The sequence below is a fragment of the Polypterus senegalus genome, chromosome 12 (assembly GCF_016835505.1).
Source record: "Polypterus senegalus isolate Bchr_013 chromosome 12, ASM1683550v1, whole genome shotgun sequence".
NCBI lineage: Eukaryota > Metazoa > Chordata > Cladistia > Polypteriformes > Polypteridae > Polypterus > Polypterus senegalus.
In genome coordinates, this window is record NC_053165.1 from 100,368,446 (window position 1) to 100,380,659 (window position 12,214).

The 12,214-nt window shown below is 36.4% G+C and overlaps 1 protein-coding gene across 2 annotated transcripts in view; it reads left to right on the forward strand.

Annotated features, from left to right (window-relative positions):
- Positions 1 to 12,214, forward strand: part of kif7 (kinesin family member 7) — a 63,380-nt gene that overhangs the window by 48,481 nt on the left and 2,685 nt on the right. For both annotated transcript variants that reach the window (XM_039773018.1, XM_039773019.1), the window contains exons 12-17: positions 354 to 551; positions 982 to 1,107; positions 2,133 to 2,309; positions 5,228 to 5,443; positions 6,190 to 6,396; positions 6,832 to 7,030. In XM_039773018.1, the coding sequence (XP_039628952.1) occupies positions 354 to 551; positions 982 to 1,107; positions 2,133 to 2,309; positions 5,228 to 5,443; positions 6,190 to 6,396; positions 6,832 to 7,030 (1,123 nt within the window). The remainder of the gene's footprint in view (positions 1 to 353; positions 552 to 981; positions 1,108 to 2,132; positions 2,310 to 5,227; positions 5,444 to 6,189; positions 6,397 to 6,831; positions 7,031 to 12,214) is intronic.

Genomic DNA, 12,214 nt, shown 5'->3' on the forward strand with positions numbered 1-12,214 from the left:
CAGATGACACTTGAATTCATAGATTCTCATACTCGCACAAGGTAAAAAAACTGTCAAAGATATATTTTCACAAAACAAAACGCATAACTCTAATACACTGATTTTAAGCTGTGCCTCTACCAACTATTGTAAATCCTAGGTTTATCTGTATTATGCCTTCCTGTGTTTCTGTTATATATAGGCAATTGTAGATAAGGATAAAACAGTACCAAAATATTATTGATACTGAACTAGTTAAGTATTTATGTCTTCTGTAAGTGCTGGTGTACATGAGATGTAGTTCTTTTAGCAGTAGACACTATGATATATTACTTTGCTAAGAGTTAACAACACTATTTCCTTTTTGCACATAGGTGATTAAGCAGAAGCGTCAGGACACTGAACGTCTAGCCTCACTCTCGCTGCAGAGTGAAAAACGTGTTTTGGAACTTGAAAAAAATATACAACACATGCGGCAGCAGCAGGACCACCTTCAACGAAAACTGCGAGAGGAGAGCAATCAAAAACGTCGCTTGGAGAGTGAGATGCAACGTGGTAAACATCGTGTTAAGGTAAACAAAATGAAGCCTTTTTAAGTTATAATTATCTTTTTCTGCTAAAATGTTGAATTTGTGTAGATTTGCTTGGAGATAATTTGCTTCGTTTGAATATACTCAGCTACCTGCCAAGAAAAGGAGTGTATCCTAGTTTTTCCTAATAAATTTAATATCCATATATGTGGTATAGTTAGTTAATTAATTATAGAATTAACAGTATGAACAAATAGGCCTTAGAGCCATTTTCTTATTAGAAACAGTAAGAACACAATTAACAGTATGCACAAAGAGGATTTAGAATTAATATACGGTTTTATTATAATAAGAGATTTTCATAACTTTTTCTCCTAAGCACCAAACTCTGTGGATTTTAGCATTCCCTGTGGTAAACTATGTTCTGCTCAGACATTTCCTCTGTTATAGTTACCATGGTTTATTTCCTTAGGAGTTAGAAATAAAGAATGAGCAGCAAAAGAAAATCCTGAGGATCAAGACAGAGGAAATAGCTGCCTTCCAGAGGAAGAAACGCAGTGGGAGCAATGGCTCTGTGATCTCTCTTGAAGAACAGCAGGTAATATTAAAAGATTCAGCAGTGTTGTTGGCAGAGGGCCACAGAAGTCATCTGTCTCCTTATTCTCTTGTACATTGATATTCTTTGTAAACAACCATAAGAAACTTAAATCCATTTTAAATAGCTCTAGAAACACTGAAATTCCTGCTAGGAGGAGAATTAGCAGTTAATCAAAGTCCATTACTTTAATTAACTACAGATGCAAGACTAAACAAAATTACCATTTCTCCTGCTTGTGCTAAGTGGCTTGAAAACTTGTCAAGTTTTATCATCTTACATTTCATTTAAATAAGTATAGTGAGCATTTTTTTTAATATAAATATTTAATGAAAATTTATTTTAAAAATAGTAATTCATGTGCAGCATGTATCCTGTTTTGTTTAATTTTACACAAATTATAATGTGTATGAATTATGTTGAAATAATTGTTGCTGCTTTTGATGAAGGTTTCCAAATGCAGCTACCAGGTAGGCATTCTGGCACTAGTACTGTATGACTCGCTGTACAAAAAATACTCCACAGTCCAAGTGTCTTCCTTTTTAAAGATTTGGGTGAAATTCAAAGCAAACACTACACACAAAAAATAGAGAAAAAAAGATGATTATACACACAAACAAGAAAATGGAAAAGAGAAACCTATGATATTCTGCTTAAATATCTAGGTTACATTCCTTAAGGTTTCTATGCAATGTTCTATGCAACGTTCTCTGCAACATTGTATGCAACAGTCAGAAAACTATATGCCCTTAATGTCTATCTGTCTGAACGTTCATGTCTGTCTAACTTCAGTCTATGGGCTATTCTACTGTACTACAGAGTTAAAACTATGAACATTCCCATTTTTTTGTGACTTATAGGAGATTAAACTGAATCTTCCATTATCTATGTTAAGTATATTATATTCAAGTTCAAGGTAAGCAGACCAAGGAAATTTTACAAATAACATTAAATTAAAGGATTTGACACTTACAGTGATTCTTACAAAATAGCCATATTTAAATTTTCTGCAATGTTTATATTAACAGAAGATTGAGGAGCAAAAACGTTGGCTGGATGGAGAAATGGACAACATATTGGAACAACGCCGGGCACTGGAGGAACTAGAGGGGGAGCTGATCAGAAGAGAAGATATTCTTGCCAAAAAAGAGGCACTGCTACAAGAGAAGAGTGGACTGGAGACAAAAAGGCTCCTTTCTAGTCAGGTAAAAGTTTGTATAGCAATAGCTGACCAAAAAAAAAAGTTGTTAAAACTTTTGTTTACTTCTTGGTAATTCTTTGTGCTTTATAGTAATTATAGATAAGTTCCATTCAAATTCGGATAATTGATTTCCTTAAATCTCATTTTCCTGAATATTTCTATGTTGACTGTTTTGACTATACCTTGCCCCCTCTCAGTAAAGATTTCAAAGACCACATGTCTGTATTCAAGGATTAATATTTAAAATATTTTCATATTTATCATTTGAATATGTTTTATCAGTTTTGAAATCTCGACTTTTGCACCAGACTAAGCTACAAAAAATCTTCTTTTGGTTGCTCTCACTTAGGGGGTCACCACAGAACATCATACATCTATCCCTGTTTTTTACATCATTTTCTGCCACACCAACTACCTTTATGTCCTACCTCACCATATGCATAAATCTCTCCTTCGGCCTTCCTCAACATTCTTTTCCCGATGTACCCCTCATCTCTCCACTGCACATGTCCAAAACCATCTCAGTCTAGCCTCTCTCACTTGGTCACCAAACTGTCATACTGTTCTCCCTCCAATATACACATTTCTAATTCTGTCTACCCTCGTTACTCCGAGCGAAAATCATAGCATCTTCAACTCCGCCATTTCCAGCTCTGCTTTCTGTCATTTTGTCAATGCCACTGTCTTTAAATCATATGACATAGCTGGTCTCACTAATATTTTATAGGCCTTCCCTTTCACTTTTGCAGTTCCTGTCCTATCACAAATCAAACCTGTCACTCTTCTCTACCTAATCCACCCTGCCTGCACTCTCTTCTACACTCTCTGTGGCACTCTCCATTGCTTTGGACTGTTGAACCCAAGTATTTAAATTCATCTACCTTCCCCACAGTATTTAAATTCATCTATCTTCCCCACTTCTGCTCCTTGCAGTCGCCCCCTTCCACCCAAATTCCCTCTCATTTATGTACATGTACTCCATCTTACACCTTCTGACTTCCCCTTTTCTCCAGTGTGTACCTCCACCTCTCCAGGGTCTCCTCAACCTGCTCCCTACTCTCACTACAGATCACAGTGCCATCCACGAACATCATAGTCCACGGATACTCCTGCCTGATCTCATCTGTCAAACTGTCCTTCACCATTGCAAACAGGAAAGAGCTCAACAGTCGATCATTGATGTAATCCTACTTTCACCTTGAACCAGGCTGTCATTCCACCCACACACCTCACTGCAGTCACATTGTCTTCATACACATCCTGTACCACCCTCACATACTTTTCTGCTATTCCCGACTTCCTCCCACAGGACCATAACTCCTCTCTTGGCACCATACATTTTCCTTAAGTCCACAAACAAGCAATGCAGTTCCTTCTGACCTTCTCTGTCCAACTGTCACACCAAGCACCTTCCTAGCTCTCTCCCTTACCAACTTCAGCAATGGTGTTCCAATCATCTATCATGTCTTCACTACCACCCAGTGCATATGTCACTTCCTATCTGAATTTCACACAATAGTTTTCCTCTTGCAGTTTCCACCACCTGATCCTTGGTTTAATTCTCACTTTTTCACCTTAAAATTCATCCTGCATACCACCAATCAATGCTGTCTAGCTATGCTACTATCCCTTGCCACCATTTTACAATCTCTAATCTCTTCCACATTGCATTTCCTACACAGAAGATAGTCTACCGGTGTGTACCTTCCTTCACTCTAATATGTCATCGTGTGCTCCTCCTTCTTAAAATATGTATTCACCACCACCATTTCAATCCTTATTGCTTAGTCAATGACCATGTGCCCTTCAGCATTTCTCTCCTTAATACCATAACGGCCTATCGCCTTCTCCTCACCATTGTTCCCATTCGCCAATGTGCCCAGTAAAATGCACTTTGATCACCACTGTTTCTTTTTTGGGTATACACTCCACCATTTCATCTGACTCACTCCAGAAATCTTCTTTATCCTGCATCTCACAACCCAGCATATGTACTGATGACATCTAACATTACCCCTTTGATTTCCAACTTTATGCTCACCACACTGTCAGACATTCTCTTCACCTACAAACCACTCCTAAAATACTCTTCCTTTACAATTACCCCTACTCGATTTATCTTCCCGTCCATACCATAGTAGAACAGTTTGCACCTAGCTCCGATGCCTCTGGCCTTACTGCCTTTCTCTGCTCTCTCATATCGGCCAGCTCTGAGGCTAGGTATTTGCACTGGCAATCGGAAGGTTGCCGGTTTGAATCCCGTAAAATGCTAAAAGGGACTCTGCTCTGTTGGGCCCTTGAGCAAGGCCCTTAACCTACAATTTCTGAGCACTTTGAGTAGTGAGAAAAGTGCTATCTATATAAATGCAAAGAATTATTATTTACCAGTCATTGTGCCAACATTCAAAGTTCAGACTCTGTACTCCACACTGTTTTCCTTCCTTTTCTCCCATTGTATTTGAGCCCACTTTCCCCATCTAGTTCTCCTTTGCTTTGCCCATTTGTAGCATAGTTCCCACCAATACCCTTCTGGACAGTAACATCAGTGGTGGTTGTTGTTAACCCGGGCCTCGACCATTCCAGTATGGATTTTCTGTTTCTCACCTGCATGTTTGGTTTGGCACAGATTTTATTCTGGATGCCCTTCCTAACACAATACTCCTCAATTACCCGGGCTTTGGACCAACGCTAAGACCACACTGGCTTGAGACTAAGCTAAAAAAAAATATAATTAATAAAATATGTTTAAATCACTCTAATAATACTAGGGCTTTTCTCTACAATCACTCTAATAGAAATATATATGTAAAGGGAACTGATAAGGCATTAAATAATTACATTTAAATTAAGTCAGTTCAACAAATTTATATTGATCAGTATATGAGTTTAACAAATAAATTGACTCATCTTTGGATTCTGAAGGCCCTGAATAAGGATCTGATGCTTCTTTCATCTCGCATTGAGACCCTGGAGCATGAACTCAGTGAGAGAAATGGTCTACTTCGAAGCAGTAGTGCTCAAGATTCTCAACAAATCCGACAAGAAATCTCCAGCCTGCGACTAGAGAAGGACCAGCTGCTGAAACAAAGAACAGAGCTAGATGAGAAACTAAGACAAGGCAATCTTCTCTCCCCAGAGGTACAGTTGAAATAAAACTGGTATCCCCTTCTGGTGGGTTTAGTGTGGAGGTCTTTGCCCTCTTTTATGCTACTTATCTATTAGGCAAATTTCACACACCTGAAAAGAATGAGTAACTTACTGCTGCTTTAGTTTTATTTGAGCTAAAACCTGGGCAAACTATAAAAACATGCAGTATGGAAAAAAAACACACTGGTTAATATAAAATAAAATAAGCTTCAATGCCATCAGCTTTAAATTTAAAAAGAGTTAGTGGTGTATACAGTATATTGCATAAAAACGGGACAGAGCACTTTATTATTCTTAAATGTTCTGCCTACAGTGTATACAGTAGCAATGTGTTTTAATTTAATTGTGAGGATCTTCTGACAAATGCATAAAGTATTTTACTTACTAATAGGTTTGATTGAAATGGGATGAAAATCACAAAAAAACATTTATAAGTAGCAACTGAAAAATTCAGGAGTAGCTTTTTTTATCAATGATCATTAGGAAACAGCAAACAACTCTTAGTTAAACATAACTGTGTGATCACTGCTATGGGTTGTGACAGGTCTATGATTTCTGAATATTTGTTTCTTTTTATTGTAGTGGAAGTTATTTAAATTTTTAATAGTATGACAGATGAATGGAGCTTATAGCAACCCAAATCTCCTTTAGTTTTTGACAAGTACCATGCATATGATTCAGGGCTGACAATCATTCTTAGTCCTAATTTTACTGTGATCTGTTTCTTCACACAACAGGAGGAACGAACCCTGTTTCAGCTTGATGAAGCAATTGAAGCTTTGGATGCTGCAATTGAGTACAAAAATGAAGCTATCACTCAACGACAACGTGTGCTACGAGCGTCTGCTAGCATGCTTTCCCAATGGGAGATGAATCTGATGGCCAAACTCAGCTACCTGTCTGCCTCAGAAACCCGTGCCTTACTCTGTAAATATTTTGATAAAGTAAGAATTAATTTTATCTTAATGTTTTAAGCCTAAAGTTAACTCTTCTGGCCCGTTGTCTATAACCTCTCCTTTTCTATCCAATAGGCAGTGCCAAAAGAGGAAAGAAGAGCAGTCTGTGCCTTAATGTAACATTAATACATGTTATATGAAAAATGGACACAACTGTTTCTTTTACATTACCAATAAAATTTTCTAATGTATTTTGTTGTGTGTTAGAAAAAAAAGGTTAATACATTTATTCAATTGTATAGAAATATTGTACCACTTCAGGATAGAAAAGTAAAATCATTAAAACCTCTTTTCTGGATAATATTTGTGCTACAAGAGCATTAGTATTTGGGGTTATTTACTTTTGGGTTTAAATATTATCTAAACAAAAAGACTGATTTTAATTTCATACTCACTTATCTAGCAACTTTCGTCATTTTTTAGGTTGTGAACTTACGAGAGGAGGAGCGTAAACTTCAGGTCATGCTGGCAGAAATAGAGATGCATAATGAAGAACAGCAACAACTTGTATTGTGGTTGGAGGCAGCACTTGAGAGACAGAAGTTAGATACTGACAGGCGACTCACTCAGCAGCAGAAAGAGCATGAAAGGAATATCCAGCTCTTGCTGCAGCAATGTCGAGGTAATGATTTTTTTTTTCAACTGAAAAAAAGCATGCATATCAAAGTACATTCCTTAATCTGTATTTCAAATTTAACTTACTAGGATATGGGTATTAATATGAGAATCTAATGCTGAATTCCATTCTTTCACATACTCACATGGAGGTTTAATCATTGTATTTTCTTCTCTTTAATAGATGTCTTCTACATGAATGCCACACATATTAATTAAGCATGATAGAACTTTCATAAATGGGAGTTGACTTAAATAAAAACTAACAAATACAATATGTTTACTATTAGAAACAAATAAATACAATAATACAATACTGCGGCTGAATGTGGCAAATAGTCCATTCTGCTAATCACAAATCATGACAGAGAGCTAGCACTCACTCACTTGCACTTTTAGATCAGATTTGCCAAAAGGCTCATAATGATTTGAATTATTCATTTAGTGCATTGCAGCTTGCTGCTTAGCTGAGTGCAACAATCTGGCTGAAAATTTATTTAATAATTATGAATGGTAAAAAAACAACAGTAAATTCAATTTTCCTGCCGTATTGACCCAAATGTGTAATTATGATTAAGATTGATGGTTTCCCCTCATTCCATGCCATGCTCCTTCCCATTCAATTTCTAATCGAGCTTTTTTATTTACAAAGATCCTAGAAGAACAGGGCATCAGTTAACATTTAAGTCTTGGTGGGGGTGATAGTGTATCATTGGTTACACACAGTAAGAAAAGCACAGAAAATTGTGAAATGTTGGAGAACCCAAAGGCAAACCCCATATAATATAAACAAAATGCAGGTTATAAACACATTGAAAAATAGAAGAAAATGTTATGTAGACTCGAGTCTCCCAAATAGACTGTTTCAAGATGGCAGCACTTCTAATAAGGACTTCTGGCAGGAAGAGACGGGTCCAAGCAGGCAGACACTGAAAGTGACATCAAGGGTGGTAAAACCATCAGGTGTTAGTCAACAGTGCCCTCTTATGTTCTGGCAGACAATTACCATTAATTGAGCCTTTAAACTGCACTCACTTTGCCCACGTGTGACTTCACATACATTAAATTTACAGAAAGTATTTACCTTATTTGACACTTCTTTGGAACTTAAGAGGAAAGTGGGAAAAAAGACTAATGTGCACATGTTGAATGCAGGTCACTTTTTAAGTAACAAGAATAAATAATAATGTGCTGCTATCATATAGAAGCAATTTCATTGACCGTAGCCTTGCTTTAACTAGGTATATAGTATGTTGTATTCCTTTCCAGCAGTTTTTGTGTAAGCCAGGTTGCTATCACTCTTCACTGCTGTATCTGTAAACAGGTTTCTGTCAGTTAGTTAATCTTGACTGCATGTTTCCCCTCTGGACTGGGGTTTCAGTTGTTTCTTATCATGAATATCTTTATAGAGTTTAGGTGCTTTTTAGGTTCTAGTGCTCCATTTCATTACTCAGATGATGACTAATTGTGATAATCATACAGGTGTCAAAGATGTGTCTTACAAACTCATTTTCTTATTTTATAGTTTTTATGAATTTTACTTTCACTGTATAAAATGTAATTTTATTGCATGATTCAATAATTAATTTTCTATCTTTTATTTTAAAATAGGAAATTATTCTTAAGGTCATTAAATAACTATGTCCTTTTCACTGATTTGTCATTTTTCATCGCTAGATTGCTGTCATTATTCTGTTCTTAATATTAAGCAGCAGATGCTTGGTATTTTAATAAATACAATTTCTAAGCACCTTGATGTTTTTTAGAAATAATAAAAGTTGTGCTAAAACTGAATGCAGCTGTACAGCTGGCTATTCTTAAATGACAACTTAAAAATGAAAATGTATAAAATGAACCTGATATTCAATGACAATCAAATTTTAGAATTTAAAAAAGATGTACTTGATGGAATAGTTAGAAATTGTAATCTTTCCAATAGATATCTATTTGATGTTATAAAGATATCAATGTTTGTTTTTTGTAGTATATAATGCCACTTTAATATAAGGTAGTTTACTTGTATAATACAGCTGAACCTTCCACTTTACATGCAAGACAAAATTGAAATAAGCAAAGTTCCACCAGAGTAGGAATCATAACCATTTTTGAAACACCAAATTGGATGGCACACTAAAGTAATTCCTATTCAAGCAAATATGGGCAGGAGTGAGTTGGGAGAATCTGTACTTCACAAGCAGTTTGAACTGGACAGAGTGTGCAACATAAATGGCAGATCATATGAAAAAGGAGGCTTTCTGAGATATTTTCTTTAACATGTCATAGACTGGATAGAGATAAAGATGTGACACACATATTTTTAGATTAACAAAGTAAACCAGATTATGAATAGAAAAAATTGTAAAAGGCACTGTGTGCTTCTTTTATGTCAGGAACAGTCTAAACAAACTTATGTTTGAGACTTACAGTAAATTTTAAAAGTACCATCTGAATGCATGGGCAGGATTTTATATTCCTTTGATGTGCCATGTAACCAGATAATTGACCATATAGGTAATTCAAGTATAATTACTTCAAAAATGAGGAAGGGTATTTTTCTGAATTTAATATCCTATAGTGAGAGATGCAAGATAATTGGTATGTAGTGCAGTTAAAGATTTTAACATGTTATTTTCAAATTTAACTCTTTAAAACTGGATCTGCCTCTATTTATCAAGCATCTCAGAATTGGAAAATGGTCCTAACTGGCTCAGAAATGTGACACAAATTTGGTTCTACTCTTAGGAGAAGAAGTAAAAGCATTTTATCAATTTTCCTAATTTAGGTAACTACTCCTAACTTCACTAGGAGTTAAGAGGTGAGGTGAGGTGTCCTAGCTTGCTAGGAGCCGACAGAAAATGGCATTCAGGCAAAGATTGCCATGCCCATCCCAGGAAAAGCGGAATGTTTTGGAAATGCTGGACGACAATAAACCCATAAAAACATATCTGAGAGAGGTGGAGCAATATTCGTAATAAATCTTGTCCTTTACGTGAATGCTCCATCTATGCAGAGAAGCCATCAGCAGAAATTGAAGTGTGGGTAACGTTACGTGTAGAATGCAGCTTTACAATAGTGGTGATATAACTATGTCACGACCTACCACGTGAAACTTTAAACACCATTACAATGTGCAAGATAACACACAGATTTATACAATTCCTCACTTCTTAACATGAGGTAATGTTAAAACAAACTGCATTTATGCAAATCGGCTCACACGTAAAGACCATTGTCCTCGTTGTGGATTAGCACACATATGTCAATTGCAAGCAGTACCACAGTATCAACTCCTAGATAGTCATGGGTGCAAATTTTATTTTAATAACAAGCATATTACCCTGAAGATGTGTTACTGACAGGTACACTGAACTCTGCATTCCATGATTCCCTGAAACATTTACTTTACACCTTACTTGGAGGAAAGGTTCAGGAAGGTAGGCAAAAACTGAGGGACTTGATAAATAGTGCCATGCAAAAGATAACGGGGGATTACTGAGAAAGGAATGGTACAGCACAGTAGAAGACTATCTGGAACACTGCAAGAGCGAACGCAACTACATTAATAGTGCCAGAATAGCTGTGGGTAGTTTTAGTAACTGTTACTTTATGAGGCATTTTATGTGTGCTGTAACAGCAGGAAGACGATTCATCTGAAAATCATTGTTAAATAAATGTGCCTGTTAACAAGATTAACTCGCATTCGATATGTGTATCTTAATCTATCCATCTCTGTGTTTGTTACAGTATTATTCATGATGTTTCAAAGAACCAAAAATGATGTGCAGCTTAGTGCAGTATCCTGCAATATTATTTTTCCTTCTTCTACTTTGATTATTATTATTGTGGTGAAGTCTCAATGTTAGTATCAGAAAACAACAAAGAAAACAACAAAAGATCAAGATAAGTGTTAATTTGCAGCAAGGGATGCCATAAAATTGCGACATTATTCATGTTAGACATAGCTTTCTATTCCTTGCTGGGACTGGGACACTTTGTAAATACTTCTCATATCCTATTGTGATTGGCAGATTCTTTTCCTACTGTGACTTTTATTGCAACTTCTAGAAGTAATTCTGAAATGCTTGATAAATAAGGGCCCAGGATAAAATGGTAATATTTTTCCCCTTTTAAATACTTATTGATTACAGAGCAAGTCCATGCCTGCATTTTGTTTTTTGGGTGTCGAGTACTGCACTAGCGTTGGCCAGATAATTTTATGGGGAAAGATTTGTAGTAACCAGGATCTTATTTTAATACAGTGTAGATTTATCCAATCAGCTCAGTCACCTATTTTTCCTCTAGTCGTTTTAGTCATTCAAAATGCTCACAATCTACAGCATGCTTAGAGCTGTAATTTTCCCAAAATGAGATACACTTGCTGTAATTGCCTTTTACATTTAAGTTCAAATTAGACTTTTGAAAGAAGTCAAAGTCTAGTCCCATTTTTTGATATTAGATCATTCTTATAGCTATCTTGCAGTTCTCTGAACAACAAGCCTAATGAATACTGCCTAAACTTTAATAATGGACCAAAGGTAGAATTTAATTTCAGGATTGTGAGAATCACATCAATAGTTTAGAAATCCTGCATGATATAACTTAGTGGGAAAATTTCAATGCTTTTTTTAGTAAATCTTTATTGGATCCAGATAAATACAGTACAAAAATGTTAAACAATATGACATTCTAGCATAGGTTTCAGTAAAATAAAATGGCATGATTTTTAAAAAGTCAGTATGTATACATATACTTTGTTTGACACAAGTGATGTGCACCTTTATTTCTGTATTCAGACTCTGTGCTGTTTGAGGTTGTTGTGTATACAGGAAGAGTTGAGATTGGCATATTTCTGTTTTATATTATAATTATATTTCTTGATTATACACCTAGGGCGGCACAGTGGCGCAGTGGTAGCGCTGCTGCCTCACAGTTAGGAGACCCGGGTTCGCTTCCCGGGTCCTCCCTGCGTGGAGTTTGCATGTTCTCCCCGTGTCTGTGTGGGTTTCCTCCGGCGCTCCGGTTTCCTCCCACAATCCAAAGACATGCAGGTTAGGTGGATTGGTGATTCTAAATTGGCCCTAGTGTGTGCTTGGTGTGTGGGTGTGTTTGTGTGTGTCCTGCGGTGGGTTGGCACCCTGCCCAGGATTGGTTCCTGCCTTGTGCCCTGTGTTGGCTGGGATTGGCTCCAGCA